The 18,925-nt window shown below is 44.8% G+C and overlaps 2 protein-coding genes across 6 annotated transcripts in view; both read right to left on the bottom strand.

Annotated features, from left to right (window-relative positions):
* DBN1 (drebrin 1) overlaps positions 1–18,925 on the bottom strand; it is a 172,180-nt gene that overhangs the window by 41,461 nt on the left and 111,794 nt on the right. For 3 of the 4 annotated variants that reach the window (XM_068277091.1, XM_068277093.1, XM_068277092.1), the window contains exons 5-6: positions 10,183–10,323; positions 10,027–10,104 (exon numbers count right to left, since the gene is read on the bottom strand). In XM_068277091.1, the coding sequence (XP_068133192.1) occupies positions 10,027–10,104; positions 10,183–10,323 (219 nt within the window). The remainder of the gene's footprint in view (positions 1–10,026; positions 10,105–10,182; positions 10,324–18,925) is intronic. The other variant, XM_068277090.1, reaches the window with a different exon arrangement.
* On the bottom strand, positions 15,642–18,790 carry LOC137563956 (lamina-associated polypeptide 2, isoforms alpha/zeta-like). Of its 2 annotated transcripts, XR_011030480.1 has the most exons (3): positions 18,175–18,790; positions 16,113–18,081; positions 15,642–15,758 (listed from the first exon to the last, which is right to left on the bottom strand). XR_011030480.1 is itself a non-coding variant. In XM_068277089.1 (2 exons), exons 1-2 carry the CDS (start codon positions 18,235–18,237, stop codon positions 16,612–16,614), a joined length of 1,533 nt encoding a protein of 510 aa, XP_068133190.1. In that variant the 5' UTR covers positions 18,238–18,790; the 3' UTR covers positions 15,642–16,611. The 2 variants fall into 2 exon arrangements, 1 of the variants encoding a protein (XP_068133190.1); XM_068277089.1 differs by having other exon boundaries at positions 15,642–18,081.

Raw genomic sequence — 18,925 nt, 5'->3', positions numbered from 1 at the left:
TGATGGTCTGACCAACTACAGGTGACAATGTCTGAAGTGGAGGAGTTGGATGCGATTATGGGAGATAAATAAATATAATCTAAGCGGGCATAAGATTGACGGGGATGAGAAAAGAAGGTGTACTGTCTGCAACCAATATTATATGATCTCCATATGTCAATAACCTTAAGTCTTGATAGAAGGCTAGTGAGTCTTCTCGGGAAAGTCTGAGCAAAGGGGGACTGAACTGATCTATCTAAGCTGGGGTTGGCTACAGCATTGAAGTCACCTGCTATAATCAAATGCGTAGAAGATAGTCTTTCTAATTGAGGGGCCAGCAATTGCAAAAAAGCTGTCTTAGAGGCATTGGGTGCGTAACAATTAACCAACGTAACAGATTTACCCTCCGAGATACCCTTAAGGATCAGAATTCTACCATCGGGGTCTGCATAAGAATCTATAAGTGAGAACGAAATAGAGTTATGAAACACTATGGCCACTCCCCTGGATTTTTTAGTGAACGAGGCATAATAGGACCTGCTATACGATCTATGTAGAAAGGTGGGTGATTTGGACTGTATAAAATGAGTCTCTTGTAGAAACAAAACTGATGCTTTTAAAGGGACTCCGAGCAGTGCAGAAACTATGGAAAGATGCACATCATTTTAAAGCTCTCTTTCTCCTCTTTCCAATGATATATAAACCGCCGCCCTACGCCTTTTAGTTTTCGCTATTTTTGCGATTGAAATTGCCGCGGCCGCGATTTCGATCGCGAAAATAGAGAAAACTAAAAGGTGTAGGGCAACGATTTAGGTGTCGCCAGAAAGAGGAGAAAGAGAGCTTTAAAATGATATCCATCAAGCCATAGTTATATTGTATTACACAGGACGACACTTTCCCCAGTGTCAGCAGCTCCATTCTGCTGAATGCAGCTGCTGACTTTGACAAAAAGTCGCCCTGTGTAATACAATATAACTATGGCTTGATGGATATCATTTTAAAGCTCTCTTTCTCCTCTTTCTGACGACACCTACATCGTCGCCCTACGCCTTTTAGTTTTCTCTATTTTCGCGATCGAAATCGCGGCCGCGGCAAATTCAATCGCGAAAATAGCGAAAACTAAAAGGCGTAGGACGGCGGTTTATATATCATTGGAAAGAGGAGAAAGAGAGCTTTAAAATGATGTGCATCTTTCCATAGTTTCTGCACTGCTCGGAGTCCCTTTAAGCTCTGATAATGTTGGAAGGCTTTTCTACGTTTGACTGGTTCATTCAACCCCTGGACATTGTGCGTAATCAAAATAAACTGTCTAGGCATGATAAGAATATGGACTTGATCAGCAAAACTTCGAGATATATCAGTGAATCACGATTTTGACCATTCAGGACTCTTGAGAAAAACAAAAAAAAGCAAACAACACAAACAAACAAAATTGTGCATAGTACCCAAAAGAATAGGAGAAAAAGACATCAATGTCAACATTTTGTCTGGGCAACAAACCTCCTCACTGTCCCACAACAAAAAGGCCCAGATACTCTCAGTGGCTTAATTAGGACCACACTGAGAGGGGGGGGGGGTGTAATACCCGTAAAGTTAAAATCACTACGGGAAAGAACAAAAAGAAAACACCTAGGCAGGGAGCTATATCCCAGCCTCTTCAGGAATTAGTGCGCCAGGTGCGAGGGAGCCTATTCAAAGGTTGTTTGCGGTGTGCTTCTAGCTGATCGAGAGTCACCGGCAGGCCCATGCTGTTAAGAAGAGAGATTCCTTGCTCCAATGTGGTAATAGTGTGGAATTTACCATCTCGAGAGAGAAGAAGCTTTGTAGGAAAACCCCATTTATATTGGATCTGCTGCTCCCTGAGGTACGCTGTCAGTGGGGCCAAGGATCTACGCTTTTGTAAGGTAAATTGCGAAAGATCGGTAAAAAAACTTTGATGCTGCAGTTTTCCATGTTGTCTCATGAAAAAAGAAAAAGCATCCTTAACGTGATAAAACTGAAAACAAGCTATAGCATCTCTAGGAACTCTTTCTGGCAGATGAGCAGGCTTAGGCAGCCTGTGGGCTCGTTCTATGGTGTATTCAATGTTGGAAAATTGGGGCACCGCTGATTTCACCACATCAATCAAAAATTCCTTAAGCTGTGCATTATTTACTGACTCTTCAATACCACGGAATTTAAGGTTGCAACGACGGTTACGATCTTCTAGGTCTGCAATTTTCAATTGCATCGCTTCTTCGTTCGCTTCACGGCGATCCAGCTCAGAAACTGTTTTATTATGCTCGTCTATCAATTTAGCAACACAGTCCTCGTTACAAGATACCCGAGCTCCGAGGTCATCCACCGATCGCTGCAAGGAGTTAGCTATCGCCACCATTTTGTTAGTCATGGAACGTTCCAGGGCCATGATCATGTCACCAGGGGCGTAACTAAAAATCACTGGGCCCCCCTGCGAATATTTGGATGGGGCCCCCCCCATAGGTGCCAAATAATCGTAATGGGGCAGCGTTTCACTGTAAATTAATTGTAAAGTGGGCAGCATTTTACCAGACAATCGTAATGTGGGCCAGAAAATCGTAATGTGGGCAGAGTTCACCAGAAAATCGTAATGTGGGCCTTTAGAAAATCATAATGTGGGCAGAGTTCACCAGAAAATCGTAATGTGGGCACCAGTCACCAGAAAATAGTAACGTGAGCAGCAGTCACCAGAAAATTGTAACGTGGGCAGCATTTACCAGACAATCGTAATGTGGGCAGCGTTCACCAGAATATCGTAATGTGGGACAGAAAATCGTAATGTGGGCAGCGTTCACCAGAAAATCGTAACGTGGACAGCATTCACCAGACAATCGTAACGTGGGCAGTGTTCACCAGAAAATCGTAATGTGGGCCAGAAAATCGCAATGTGGGCAGCAGTCACCAGAAAATCGCCATGTGGGCAGCAGTCACCAGAAAATTGCAATGTGGGCATCAGTCACCAGAAAATCCTAATGTGGGCAGCAGTCACTAGAATATCGTAATGTGGGCAGCAGTCACCAGAAAATCCTAATGTGGGCAGCAGTCAGTCACCAGAATGTCGTAATGTGGGCAGCAGACACCAGAAAATCCTAATGTGGGCAGCAGTCACCAGAAAATCGCAATGTGGGCAGCAGTCACCAGAAAATCGCAATGTGGGCAGCAGTCACCAGAAAATCGCAATGTGGGCAGCAGTCACCAGAAAATCCTAATGTGGGCAGCATACACCAGAAAATCGTAATGTGGGCAGCAGACACCAGAAAATCGCAATGTGGGCAGCAGACACCTGAAAATCGCAATGTGGGCAGCAGACACCTGAAAATCGTAATGTGGGCAGCAGACACCTGAAAATCGTAATGTGGGCAGCAGACACCTGAAAATCGTAATGTGGGCAGCAGACACCTGAAAATCGTAATGAGGGCAGCAGACACCTGAAAATCGTAATGAGGGCAGCAGACACCTGAAAATCGTAATGTGGGCAGCAGACACCTGAAAATCGTAATGTGGGCAGCAGACACCTGAAAATCGTAATGAGGGCAGCAGACACCTGAAAATCGTAATGAGGGCAGCAGACACCTGAAAATCGTAATGTGGGCAGCAGACACCTGAAAATCGTAATGTGGGCAGCAGACACCTGAAAATCGTAATGTGGGCAGCAGACACCTGAAAATCGTAATGAGGGCAGCAGACACCTGAAAATCGTAATGTGGGCAGCAGACACCTGAAAATCGTAATATGCCCCCCCCCCCCCCCCCCCGGGGCCCGCTCGGAGTTTTGTGGGTGCTGGAGGGGTGGCAGCATGAGGGGAAAGCCTTGCCCACAGTCGGCGGGGAGAGGGGTAGTTCCCCCCTCTCCCTCACCTCGGGGCTCTCCCCTCTGTGCTCCCCTCCAGCTCGTAAGTGTCTGTGGGGCTGTGGTGGGCAGCGAGCGGCGGGCAGATACATACCTGCTTCCGTGCGTTCCATTGGAGACTTCTCCCTCTAGCGGCTGACGTCACTTCCGGAAGTGACGTCAGCCGCTAGAGGGAGAAGTCTCCGATGGAACGCACGGAAGCAGGTATGTATCTGCCCGCCGCTCGCTGCCCACCACAGCCCCACAGACACTTACGAGCTGGAGGGGAGCACAGAGGGGAGAGCCCGAGGTGAGGGAGAGGGGGGAACTACCCCTCTCCCCGCCGACTGTGGGCAAGGCTTTCCCCTCATGCTGCCACCCCTCCAGCACCCACAAAACGGCCCCAAGCGGGCCCCAGGGGGGGGCCGGGCCCCCCCGCGGGCGCAGGGGCTGCAGGGCCTATTCCTACGCCCCTGCATGTCACGTAGAAAGGCTCGGTCTATAGGCAAATTATCATCCTGGGAAGATGGTTGCATGCTGCTAAGCTCTGAGACTGCAGCCAGCTGTGAAGAGAATCCTGCCTGTGAGTCTGTAGGGCCCGAAAGCCTGGGCCTGGATTTAACAGGGCTTAGGAAGGTGGGAGAGGGAGTGCCTGAGTCTGTGTCTTCCAAGGCAGATGGGCTGTGAGTTACGGCTGCGTCAGAGGCCTGTGAGGCAGAAGTGTGGGAGACATCTGTGTCGCTGGATGCGGAATTCTGTACGCATGATGCCTGTTTAAGTGTATGGGATGCGTTCTGCATGCGTACTGGTATTGCGGACTTACGCGTCCCGGCGTTGCTGGCGCCATCTTGCTCACCACGCGGCCCAGGCCTCCGTCTTTTAAAGATGTCAGGGATCCTCTGCGGGCGTTGGATGTCGGCTTGCTGGGTCCCCGATGTCTCCATATCCTCCCCCATGGCTGTTGTGACGGTCTCCTCCGGTCCTGGCATGCTTAAAGTCGCTGTATGTGAAGGCTGGGATCAGGAGCTCTCCTCTATGCAGCCATCCACTCTGCCGGCCAGCCACGCCCCCAAAAACATGACATTTTGCACCAAAATCCCGATTGCGATTCGCACTCCCTGTGTGAACTAGCCCTGAGTGAATCTTACTATTTAGTTGCCTTTATAGCTCTAGCAATATGGTAGGGCTATGTAAACTCCATTATGCTCCATAAGACCAGTGCACACTATAAGCTAGGTACTGGCTCTTGGCTTGAGATCCTCCTACAGGCATTTTAGTGGTGCTGACTTGCTACCTGACCACTGCAAAAGTCAATGGTTAATTTGCTGCTGCTAGCAAGTCGTATCCAACAAGCCTCAGTCCATGCCTGCTGAAAGCGCCACTTACTGCCTCCTGGAAATGTCAACAGGTAAAAAGCACAAGTCAACGCTAACAATCCTTCAGGTAGGGAACACACTTGTCTTTCAGTTTTCTGCGCATTTTTCTGCACACTAAGTGCGTTTCTATGCAGAAAAAAAAGGCGTGCGTTTTGTCACAGCAGCTAATGTAATTGATACAGAAAACTGACAAAATGTGCAGAATCATGATGCAGAATGTCATTGTTTTTCACGCACAGAAAAAAAAAAAACTAAGTGTGAACTAACCCATTAACATGAGTTCTCAGTTTTTCTGTGTAGAAAACGTGTACGAAAACAGTCAAGTGTGTTCCCTGCCTCAGCACTTCCGTGCTAATATGCCTTTACAAAACAGTAACCCTATGCAGACGTAAATAATGTAAATGAGCTTACTTCACTAAGATCAGGAACAGGAAATAAAATCTGTAAATCAAGAGGTGCGGCCCTAAGCCCACTTGGAGGCAGACCTTGCTTAAAGGGAACCTAAACTGAGATGGATAAGGATTTTTCCTTTCAAAGTACCAGCTGCCCGACTCTCCTGCAGATCCTGTGTCTCTAATACTTTTAGCCACAGCCCCTGAACAAGCATGCAGAACAGGTGCTCTGACTGAAGTCAGACTGGATTAGCTGCATGCTTGTTTCAGGTGTGTGATTCAGCCAATACAGTCAACGAGATCAGCAGGACTGCCAAGCAAATGGTATTGTTTAAAAGGAAACATCCATATGCCTCAGTTTAGGTTCCCCTTAAGAGGGACAGCTTAGCTCAGGCAAACCAAGAAGCCTATTGGAGTCTCAACCACAGCAGGGGCCTCCCATGCTGGCAGGGCAACCCCGACTGACTTGTATGGCTACTGAAGGTGGTCATTGCTCATTTCCTGCACTTGAAGTGTGCCATATGGCTACTTTGCATTCCTCTCCTCTCTTTGGGTTGCCGCTAATCTGCATGGCTGAGTGTTCGGGATGAGGAGGCAATAGGAGGCTACATACCCCCACTGACACGAATGCCCTATTAGGCCATCTATAATGGCTATCTATAATGGGGGACACTTTGGCTACCTATACTGGGGAATGGGGCACCTTGTACTTTTATTGAAAAGGGAGGGGGGAGGAAAGAAAGACACCTTTTAGGGGCTTATCCCTGTGGCTACCCATTATTGAGACTGTATAACAGAAACAAGGCCAATAAAACTCCTTGTCCTAATGTGTACAGTAGAATCCCTTTATAGAAAACTCCAAGGGACCAGGAAAAGTAGTTTACTATATCAAAACTGGTGTTACATTGTATATTTCTACAGGTGCATTTGCTGGGACCTGAGGACTGAGTTTACTATATCCAGAGGTTTACTAGATCAGACTTGACTATAACAAGATTGTACTGTATTTGGAAAAAAATACCCAGTAAAAAAAAAAAAAAACAAAAAAAAACTTGCATGAGGTTTTTAGTCAAAACTAGATCATAGAGACTGTTGCTACTTAAGACATTTAAGTCACTCACCAAATCTACTTTCTTGATAAAGGGTGCCAATAAATAATAATTTACATCTGCCAGAAATAGGGGGCTTGCTTTCTTGGCTGTGATGCTTTTTAAATCACTCATCCGGACATGCAGATCATCAGTTCTGATGTTTATATTTCTAATTAATATATGTATTCCAAATGTGTGATTTCAACCGCATCATAGCCAGAAAAACCGCATTTGTAGGACTTCTGAGATGATAGCTTCAATAGTTCTCGTCACAACAGTTCTAAAAAAGTTACCACAATTTGTAGCAATTATTAAAGCGGACCCAAACCAAACTTTTAATTCAAAATATTTAGTTGCACTACTCTGACACATACAAAGATAAATAAACACTCATTCAAGCCTATGAGCATTTCAGTGCATGCTTTTCACCCTTCTCTTTTCATAATTAGGGTTATACAGGTGGCAGCCATTAGGGCTCTTTCACATTAGGGCAGATTTTCTGCGTTTCAACGCAAAGGGTAAAGTTTGCGTTACCCAAGGTGAAATGAAAGTCCATAGACTTTCATTTTAGCTTTCACATATAACGCAGCCTTTTTGTGCGTTGCGTTACACTGCACCCAGGCGCAGTTTTTCGGCCGACGCTAGCTTTATGCGTTACAATGTTAGTCGATGTAAAACGCACACTATGCGCGTTTTTAATCCGTTAACGCAGGCAATCAGTCCCAGAATGCAACAGAGGAACAATGTAGAAAGTTGAAAACTAAAAGAAAAAAAAATTACCTGCGTTTTCATATGTGCTGTAACGCATTGAAAACGGATTAAAAACGCACACTCACTGCAGTGCAACGCATATCAAAACGCATTAAAACACATACAACAAAACGTATGCTTTGAGCGTTCTCCAACGCAAGCTCTGATGTGAAAGAGCCCTTAGCAATTCCTCCTTTGCCGGACACCACATACTCCACCAGTTTGCTGGATTCAGTCCCGGCAATATGAAAGGAAGGGAGGAGTTCCTCCAATAAATTTAAAATATTTTATATTTGTCATCATGCAGCTGAAAAAAAGGCTGCTATTTATTATTATAATTTAGAAAATAGATTTTATTTCTGAAATCTTGTATTTTTAATTTGGGTCCACTTTAAGTCTAAATTATTCATCCAAGTGCAGAGTTAGTGAGGCGGCAACATCCACATAAATGTTGCATAAGTGGTTATAGAAAATACTTATTTCCGAAAGTAAAGCTAAATATTTATTAAAAGGAATAACTACTGATGTTTCAGTGGTACAGGGAATCCGTTGGTCCCATTTCTGCATTTGTTTCTGGTATTTCCTAGGAAATTCTGTAGTGAGATCACCCTGACATAATTGCTTTTTGTTGCTATGGAGATTAGAGACAAGACTTATCCTGCGACAACAGGGACAGTGCAACCCCTCAAGTGCCGTGGCCAACCTGGCAACTTATGCCAGGATCTCTCAGCGCTGGAGGCCCCTGAGAGGTGTGTGCAATCACAAGGGTCTTCTATCCATCAGAACTTGAAAAAGCAGTTTTGGGAGAACTAATCCTGTAAGGACCAAATAGGAAAGTAACATTTTCTTTCGTCAAGCACAATGCAATATAGGATTAATCTGTGGTTCAGACAAACAAATACATCATATTAGAAATAGCCACTCAAGGATTGAGTATTTTCCTTACTAAAAATAACCACTAAAGCCATAAGTAGCCAGTATCTGAAATGATTGGCCCAGAGAAGTAAGATGACCGACATCTAAGATTAAGATTTTCCTTTTCCTTTTTTAAAAATGTTCATCCTTTCCACTTGTACCCCTCCACCCACCTCCAGTTCCTTTGCTAACCTGTGCATATAACTCTAACCCTCCCACTCATAAAATTAATAGTTTTATGGCCTTTTTATCTCCGGTGGTCAAATGACTCCTCTTTGAAGTGGATTGCCAGGTTATACAGTAAAAGTAGAGGGTGACTATCAGCCCATGGCAACTTCTACAACCCTCAGTATAAAGCTGAATACTCACCTGACAATGGGATGGGGAAGCTCACAGCGAAGGCTCCCAACAAACAAGGTTCCCAGATCCATTATCCTTTCCTACCTGCGAGTATTCAAACGATCGCAGTAATTTGCGGAGAAGTGGTCGGAGATCTTAAAGATCAGATTACGATCGTTATCACTGCACTACGCCAAACGTTGTTTGTATAATTTTGTACCTGTACCCACGTTGCAGGATCGCAGAAATGATCACAGGTTGCTCAAAGAAAAATTGCTAGTCTTAGGAAAAGTCATGGTCAAAATCGCGTAGTGGGTATGGGCCTCAAAGGAAACCAGAACTCGAGAAGATAAAAAGTTTTATACATACTTAGGGCTTCCTCCAGCCCCATAAGCTTGGGTTGCTCCCACGCCGCCGTACTCCGCTGTCTGCAGCTCCGGTACCGGGTCCTGTCACTTCTGTCAGTCGCGGCCAGTCTGACCCTGGAGAGATGTGTAGAGAGCGCACTTCTCCTGCGTAGACTGACCCCAACTGGCGGAAGTGACAGGACCCAATACCGAAGCTGCAGACAGCGGAGGACAGCGGCGCCGGATCGTTCCGAGCTTAGGGGCTGGAGGAAGCCCCAGGTATGTATAAAACTTTCTTTGCTTGAGCTCTGGTAAATTTTAACACTACATGAGTTACTGCCAGAGGAAGAGCAAGTGACTTGCATAGCCACAAGAAATAGCAGAGTGAGTGAAAATAATAGCTAAGCTCTCTACTCTCATATACAGAATAATCTCATATACAGAATAAAGGAAATGGAATGGCGAGTGGCAACATATTCCCTGCCTCCTAGGTGCAGGAGATGGAGTTGTCCAAACATCATTATTACGCTAAATAAGGCCAGGTGATGTTACAGCTGGATTTTAGCTGGCAATATTGGCTGGGGGATGGCATCATGAGAGGGTTTTGTCCATCCCTTGTAACCATCACATCACATAGGTTTTCACATTTGGGCCAACATAGTACAGGAACTGCACTGAAGACCTAATTTATCATCAGGAAAGCAATGAAGTCAAATATTCCTACATCCATCAACAAATAGGTATACATTGAGAATGCTTAGTTCCGCTCCGGGGATTTCCAGCATTACAGTGATCTCCACTGTCGGTTTTCTTCTACCAACTCATTAAACTGACAAAATAATGTTATCTACTCTACAAAATCATCCATGGGAAGGAAAGCAGAAAACTAAACAAACAGAACCTGGTATGCAAGGTAATACTTAGGAAGGATGCAAATGTGTATTCACATAAACATAATGTAAATAACAGCAATAAAAAAGTAGGGGTTTACTTTTGCTTGCTCCCAGAACTGTTCCCTATTGAGTCGTTTCATCTCCACGGCAGCATCTGTTTTCTGGTAATTGGTTCCCTGTGGAGGAGATAAAAATGTGACATTTGCAGTGGTAATACGCCTCATATGAGCGTTGTGATACTGGACGCCACTCACCACGGTATCCGTTTCATCACGAATCTGCAGCCGCTGCAGAACTGGGCTAGCAAGGCGCCCTGAACCATTGGTGAGACGCTGGCTTATCGCCATGGGATCTATGTCTTCCACGCTGCTTGCGTTGACTATGACATCGACACCCTAAAATATGCACAACATAAGGGTAAATGCCAAGCAAGAATTGGTAAGTGTTGACAAAAGAACTCTGTAGTCAAGATTCCAGAGTTGCCGCCTTATACTCCGTACATAACAACTACTCTTCCACATTCTCACGCTAATGGAAAGTGATATAAGTAAGGGATTCACACATTCCCTTCCGCATCAATCTTAAGAATTGAGAGGCTAATAATTCTGTGTTGATTAAGCTTTCACCATAAATTTATGCAAACTTATACACCTTGAGAGATGGCTATGGATGACCTAGCAGGAAGAGGGACTGAGCAGCCATTAGATCACAATTACCAGTTTAGGAGTAAGAATTGGTAAGGGGCCATTAGGGTGGAAAGCCAAACCCCTTAAAGGAAACCTAAACCAAATTTAAGTAAATAAACTAAATACCTTTTCAATTATCATATCATTTTTCCAGCCTATTCTGTCTGTTTTCGTATCTCCAAATTGTATGCTGCAGCTGTATTGCCCAGGTTTTGTTTTCTCTGCCACAGTCAATATGGCTCTCAGCCGCTCTGCTTTGCAGAGCCGTTGACAGAGCACAAATATTCATTTCCCTCCTTGTGCACTGTTCAACTTCAGTGCATGAGCATCTTGGCCGGGCGCGCGGTGGCTGTGATAGGAAAAGCATGCATGTGTACTTTTGAGAAGGGGCTGGCTGATGCGTGCGGTGCTGGCCGCACACTGTCACCGCTAGTTGATCACGCGAGCGTGCGCGCTCACATGAACTGAGAGGTGATGTGCATGGAGGGAAAAAAAAGCCGCGCGTTCCCGGAAAATACAGAACCATTGGCGCATAGACCCAAGACAGTCTGGAGAAAAGTAAGTGACAGGCTCATCGACTAGCCAGTCGATGAGAAATGACAAGGGGGTTCTACGGAGGCAAATACTGTAGTGTCTGCACTTTCGTTTCTGCCCCTATCCTCTGTAAGTGTCTGCTATACTTAATGAAATGATTCATTGGAATAAAATAGTTTACATTGGTTAAGGTTTCGTTTAAAGGGACTCCGAGCAGTGCAGAAACTATGGAAAGATACATATCATTTTAAAGCTCTCTTTCTCCTCTTTCCAATAATATATATACCGCCGCCTACACCTTTTAGTTTGCCATTTTCGCGATTGAAATTGCCGCGGCCGCAATTTCAACCGCGAAAATAGAGAAAACTAAAAGGCGTAGGACGATTTAGGTGTCGCCAGAAAGAGGAGAAAGAGAGCTTTAAAATGATATCCATCTTTCCATAGTTACTTGTATTACACAGGACGACACCTTCCCCAGTGTCAGCAGCTCCATTCAGCAGAATGGAGCTGCTGACTTTAGGAAAAAGTCGCCCTGTGTAATACAATGTAACTATGGAAAGATGGATATCATTTTAAAGCTCGCTTTCTCCTCTTTCTGGCGACACCTAAATCGTTGCCCTACGCATTTTAGTTTTCTCTATTTTCGCGATTGAAATTGCCGCGGCTGCAATTTCAATCGCGAAAATAGCGAAAACTAAAAGGCGTAGGGCGGCGGTTTATATATCATTGGAAAGAGGAGAAAGAGAGCTTTAAAATGATATGCATCTTTCCATAGTTTCTGCACTGCTCGGAGTCCCTTTAATGCAAAGGTGTAGTTAAAAAAAAAAAAAAAAAAAAAGTCAGATACTTGTCTATGGAGAGGGAAGATCCCATTTCTCCCTAGGTGTCCTGGTGCCAGCCCTGTCACACCCATTCAAATTTTGCCGCCTCCAGAAACCCTTGTAAGGCATCAGGAGCACCCGGACACTGATGCCTACGAAGCCTTCCGAAGGCTGACAGAGGTTTATTCAAGCAGTTGGACAAATTGCTCTAACTAGGGTATCAGCACTAGAACCAGGACAAGCGGGAAGGCTCTTTAAGATCCAGTCTTCCCTCTCCATAGGCAAGTATCTGACTTTTTTTTTCTCTTCAGTATTACGGTATTTTAAGGTGCCCGTTAATGGTGTGATTTTTCGTTATTCTTATTTTCAATAAGGTTATTCAGGTCGAAAGAAAAGATTGCATTTTGAATTGATCCACAGCATTAAGTAATCCAGCTGGCAATCATAAACTAGTAAATGTGATCGAAAATATGACTGTTCGCTAAAAAATGTTACCGTTAATGACCGTCTTTAGTACTGCCTACAGTCAGTGATGGCTTTACTCTTCTCTAACCCTCTTTATAGAAGAGTACACGCAGCATGGCATAACTAAACATGCATGTCTCTACAGACATCACTGTGCATACCTGTGATAACAGTATGATCCTACCATCTTCACATGTTTAACTTAATGCTGGGAATACACGGCTCGATTTTGAGCCATTAAGATGGCTCCAGGGGAGAACCCAGGATTTTCAAGGGGGGGGGGGGGGAGGGATTCCTGAAAGGTCCCCCTCAGCCACGCACAGTACAGTATAATAATATGGTAGTACATCATGCTGGGTACACAATACAATTTCCCATTTGACTGACCGGATGTGTTGATTATTTCCGACATGTCCGATCTGCTCCCGATCAACAATGGGTTCAATCCGGAGCAGTTTGGATACAGATGATAAGGAGTACAGCCGATATTGCTAATTAAGGGGAAAGTGAAGCATTCACCCAGTAATGCACAGGGCTGATCCATGCTCTGTACACATGCTGCTGCTCCATCCAGGGTTGCCATCTTATCCCTTTAAATACAGACATGTGAATTTTATACATGCCTTGTAGCTAGTTAGATGCAGTTTATGCACTGATTATGTGTGAGTACCCCCAGAACCTGTATAACTTAGTTGTGAACCTGTATAACTTACACGTTTTGGTATTTAAAGGGATGAGGTGGCAACCCTGGCTCCATCCAAAGTCAACTGTAGCAGGGAAAGAAAGGGGGCAGTGCAGTGAGCTGCAGGATGCCTGAAGATATTCTGGTGTCTCAGCTTGTGCCCGTCCCCAGATACTGCACCAGCCCTTGTCTGAGGGGGGATTCTGGGCAGCTGTAATCTCCCCGTGTTTGCCTATGGGCTCGATAGCCCAAAATTACTTACGGTAATTTCTTTTCCAGAAGTCGGAAGGACAGCAACCCTGAGACATGTCTCCCTCCACATTCACTGGACAGGAACTAGATTAAACAATTTGCATAATTAGGTAGGCAGGGCACACACATGTATATATATATCGTTATGTCCTTACCCCCTCAGTTAATAAAAAAGACTCCGCACATAATGATGCTTCCAATAACTTTTAATAAGAATAGCGGTGGGTAGTAAGGGTGCTGTCCTTCCGACTTCTGGAAAAGAAATTACCGTAAGTAATTTTGGGCTTTCCCAGAACGTCTCAGGACAGCAACCCTGAGATGAAAAACAAGAAATAATATTTAGGGAGGGATTACAGCCTGCAACACTTTTCTGCCGAACGTTAAGTCGGCACTAGACAATACATCTAGCCTATAATGTCTCACAAAGGTGTTCTGACTTGACCAGGTGGCTGCCTTGCAAATTTGCTCAACTGATGCTCCTGCCCTCTCTGCCCAGGAAGTTGATACTGCTCTGGTAGAATGAGCCCTGACCGCCGAAGTCAGCTGTTTGCCTTGTTGAGCATAAGATAGAGATATAGCCTGCTTGATCCATCTGGCTATGGTTGATTTTGAGGCCTGTTTACCCCTGAACTTTCCGGCAAATAATACTAATAATGCATTGGAAGTCCTCCAGGACTTAGTGCGCTGAAGATACTCCAGAACACATCTTCTAACATCTAGGCAATGTAACTTCTGTTCCTTCTGATTGGAAGGGTTATTACAAAAGGAAGGCAGAAAAATTTCTTGAGATCTGTGGAATTTCGAAACAACCTTAGGTAGGAAGGAGGTATCTAGACGAAGTGTAATTCTGTCGTCACTTATAACACAATATGGTTCGAGAATTGACAATGCCTGCAATTCCCCCACTCTTCTGGCTGACGTTATTGCTAGAAGAAAAGCAGTTTTGATAGTTAAAAGTTTATCAGAACTATCCACTAATGGTTCAAAGGGTGGCTCACATAGCCCCTGTAGCACAGTGTTCAGATCCCAAGATGGCACTCTACTATGGATTGTAGGTCGAATCCTCCTGAGTGCTTTGAAGAATCTGATGATATCTTCTTCCTCTGCCAATTTTCTGTCAAGAAAGACTGTTAATGCTGAAACTTGTACCTTCAATGTACTACTACTTAGACCTTTCTGGAATCCATCTTGAAGAAATTCTAAAACTGAATTGGAATGACCAGTATCTCTAGAATTCGCCTCACACCAATTGTTGTATACCCTCCAGGCTTTAGAGTATATTTGGCGCGTCACCTTCTTCCTGCTTTGTAACAGTGTTTCCGATAACCTATTAGAAAATCCCTTACTTTTCCGTATTCGCCATTCAGGCTCCATGCTGAAAGATGAAGAAGGCTCAGATTGGGATGCACCGCTGGTCCCTGAGTTAACAGGTCCTCTTGATCTGGAAGGATCAGATGATCCGTAGCTAATCGTTGTAGCAGAGCAAACCACGGTCTTTTTGGCCAAAACGGGACAATCAAGATTGCTTCCGCCTGGTCTCGATAGATTTTGTTCAGTACTCTGGAAATCAAATGTAGAGGCGGAAAAATGTACATTCTGTGATGGCTCCAGCTGATCGAGAAGGCATCTACTACCCATGGTTCGTCTTGGGGACAAAGAGAGCAAAACATCCGGCATTTCGCATTGCTCTTTCTGGCGAATAAGTCCACTTGAGGAACAATCCAGTGTTCTGTCAACTGATGAAACACCCGGTCGTTGAGACTCCATTCGTCCTGGGACAGACTGCATCTGCTCAGGTAATCTGCTAGGCAATTTAGTGTCCCCTTCAGGTGAACCGCTTTTATAGACTTGAGACTGCGCTCTGCCCAATGCAGAATCCTTGATGCCTGCTGTTGCAGTGACTTGCTTCTTGTGCCTCCCTGGTGATTTATGTATGCCACCACTGTACTGTTGTCTGTACGTATCGTCACGTGGGTTTTCCATATCTGTATCTTGAATGCTAGTATGGCTTCCCAGACTGCTTGCAGCTCTCTGCTGTTCGAAGACCTGTTGCTGATCCGGCTTGACCATTGTCCCTGAGCTGTCAGAGAGTCCAGATGCGCTCCCCATCCCCAAGAGCTCGCATCCGTTGTTATGATGTACTGGGTTGGAAACTCCCAAAGATTCCCTGTTGACAGATGTTGTGGCTCCGTCCACCACAGTAGTGACTGCTTGACACTCCAAGGAATCATCACTCTCTTGTCCAGGGAGGAGAGATGCTTGTCCCACTCTGATAGGATCCAACTCTGGAGACTTCTGGAGTGGAGTTGACCCCACTGTATTGCAGGGAAAGATGAGGTTATTGTGCCCAATAAGGCCATCGCTTTCCTCAAGGATATTGTTTTCAGACTCTGAAAAGAGAAAACAGACTTTAACAACAAGGAAGATTTTTTGTCAGGTAGAAAAAGTCTCTTATTTGTAGTACATATCTCAAACCCCAAAAATTCCATCTTTTGGAGAGGCTGAAAGGACGATTTTTCCCAATTAATTAACCACCCCAATGTCTGAAGGAAGTCTATGGTGGACTGAGTCTGGGATCCCACTAACTCAACAGAAGGTCCCCAGATAAGTAAATCATCCAGGTAAGATATTACTTGAACAGACTGAAGCCTAAGCCCTGCCAAGACTTCTGCCATGATTTTTGTGAATAGCCATGGAGCCGATGATAACCCAAAGGGAAGGGCGACAAACTGAAAGTGTCTTACCTCTCCTTCTAACACCACCGCAAATCTCAGGAACTGTTGTGATTCCAGATGAATCGGCACATGCAAATACGCATCTTTTAGATCCAATGATGTCAGATAGGAGCTGTCTTGTAGTAGGTTCAATACTGAGCGGATGTTGTCCATCCGAAACTTTCTGTATCTTACTGCGGTGTTTAGCCTTTTTAGGTTTAAGATGAACCTGTAACTCCCTTGAGGTTTCTTTATTAGAAAGACTGGGGAGTAAAACCCCAGTGTTTCTTGACATTTTGGGACTCTCCGTATAACCCTTTTTTCCCATAGTAAGCTTACTTCTGACTGGAGGGCCTGGGCCTGAACTGGAGCTCTTGGGGAAGGGGTCACCCAGAATTGAGATGGTGGTGGGGCTATAAACTCTATCTTGTACCCCTGGAGAATAATGTTCAGTAACCACTTGTTTTCGAACTTTAACTGCCACTGTTCGAAAAAATGAGCTAGTCTGCCCCCCACTGGAATTCTGGCGTCATTGTTTTGTTGGTTGACCTGTAGAGGTATATGGAGTACTGGGTTTGGAACGCTGGGACTTGTTGGGAATCCATCTTCTTCTCTGGTTCCCCTTGTTTTCCTGTTCGCTTTTCCCTGAAACACGAAAGGAACGGTTAGGGCGGAAAATCTTTCTTTTATATGGGAAATTTTTCTTTTTATCAGCGGACCTCTCAAGTGTTTCTTCTAACTTGGTTCCAAATAACAAGCCCCCTTCACATGGAATACTACACAATTTTGATTTAGATGAGGTATCTCCCTGCCATGTTTTCACCCAGATTCCTCTTCTGGCAGAATTAACTAGGGCTGTGGTTCTTGCTGTGAGTCTGACTGAATCATCAGCTGCATCTGATAGATAGTTTGTTGCATGTAAAATTTTTGGGAAAAAATTCAAAAGTTCCTCCCTAGATACCCCTGAGGCTATCTGAGACTGGACTTCTACTAACCAAATTTTTAAAGATCTTGCTACCGCTGTAGATGCAATAGAGGGTTTGAAATTTAAAGATGCTGCTTCCCATGCCCTCCGCAAAATATTGTCCATTTTCTTATCGATAGGGTCTTTTAAACTACCAAAATCTTCGAATTGAAGATCTGATCTCCTGGATACTTTAGAAAGAGATGGGTCTAGTTTGGGTGCAGTCCCCCAAAACCTTTGGTCTTCAGGGCTATAAGGATATCTTTTATTTAGTGATTTAGGCCAGAAAGCCCTCCTATCTGGATTATCCCACTCTTTCCTGATAATCCCCTTAAGACTACTATGCACTGGGATGAAAGTCACTTGGGGTTCTGACAATGTTTCATACATCTGATCTAATGGAGATAAAGTCTTTTGCTCTATAGTAATACCCATGGCTTCATGCATGGCTGCCAATAACTCCTTCATAAAGTCAGTGGAAAAAGCAAATTTCTGATTCTTTACAGTTTTTTCAGCAGATTTTTCAGTCTCTGAGGGTATCTCTTCCAGAGATGAAATATCCAATTCCCCTTCTGACATTTCTGAATCTTCAGAATCGTCATCTTTCCTTTTCCTTTTTAAAGTAGGGTCCCCTATGGGAACTGAACCTGAAGGACCTGGGATATCTGATACTGCCGGGGCTGCAGAGACTGCTGCAGGCACTGAAGGCATTTGTACATTAGATACTGCAACCTCTGGAACCTTGATAGTCTGCACAGCAGACGAAATTTCAGATCTAATCCATCCTTTTAATTCCTTTAACATAGTGGGGGTTTCTTCTCTAACCACCTTTTTAGTACAATCTTGGCATAATACTTTTGAAGAGGATGACATATAATTTCCACATATAGCACATTTTTTCCCCGATTTATGTGTTGCTTTAGAACCAGCATGTGGTGTAGTCTTGTCAGTTTTATCAGGTTTATCAGGCTTGTCAGGCTTATCAGCTTTGTCTTGTCTTGACCCAGATTTGGAATCTGATCTTTCCATTTTAGGCTGTAATAAAACAAATAAATACCAGCCATTAGCTCAGCCAAGCCTAATAACCCTCCTAAGGGATATGTAAACAATTACCACAATGTTACATACCAGAGAGGGTACGGAACTTGTCTCCACAGAGCCCTGGGAGGAAGATCCACCGGCAGCCTCCATAGTCAAACACAAAGTGAGACTAGGACATCAGCTTAATAGCTGATTTAAATAATTGCTTAATGCCCAACCCTTCTTGCATTATGCAAACGTTAATTCCTACCTGCTGTAGTAATCCCCTTAGCGTTCCTCCAGGCAATCCCCTGCAGCTGAGTGTGATGTGTCAGCAGACGCTGACTTCCATGCTGCAATGGCCGCTGGAACGCACGCCGGGTCAGGAACTTCCTGCTTCCGGCTTTCCGACTTCCGGTCACGTGAGGCGCCAGTCACGTGACCCTGGGGCGGGCAACTTCCGGATTCAGACGCCGCTTGTCCTCCGAACACAGCACAGGGGGAGAGGCCAGTGCGTGTAGCATGACCCCGCGCTGAGACAACTAGCCAGCGCCGACAAAGGGGATCACACCAGCCGCGGCTCCTGTGGACTCACATGGGTGGCCAGCCTTACCCCCTACATCTAGCATCCTGCTGGACAGGAAAACAACTGAGGGGGTAAGGACATAACGATATATATATACATGTGTGTGCCCTGCCTACCTAATTATGCAAATTGTTTAATCTAGTTCCTGTCCAGTGAATGTGGAGGGAGACATGTCTCAGGGTTGCTGTCCTGAGACGTTCTGGGAAAGAGAATATCCGACATGTCCGATCGTTTTGCCGCTCGATTCCTCATTGAAGTGAATAAAGATAAGAA

This window comes from Hyperolius riggenbachi, chromosome 3 (assembly GCF_040937935.1).
Source record: "Hyperolius riggenbachi isolate aHypRig1 chromosome 3, aHypRig1.pri, whole genome shotgun sequence".
In the NCBI taxonomy this organism is placed as follows: domain Eukaryota; kingdom Metazoa; phylum Chordata; class Amphibia; order Anura; family Hyperoliidae; genus Hyperolius; species Hyperolius riggenbachi.
This window is presented reverse-complemented; position numbering and strand designations above follow the sequence as displayed.

What these genes read in the sequence shown, in the direction of transcription:
- LOC137563956 (XM_068277089.1), bottom strand. Translation starts at nt 18,237, where the DNA reads ATGGAGGCTGCCGGTGGATCTTCCTCCCAGGGCTCTGTGGAGACAAGT. An exon ending in CAAGTTCCGTACCCTCTCTG is followed by an intron (nt 18,082 to 18,174) that starts GTATGTAACATT and finishes GTTTTATTACAG; the next exon opens with CCTAAAATGGAAAGATCAGA.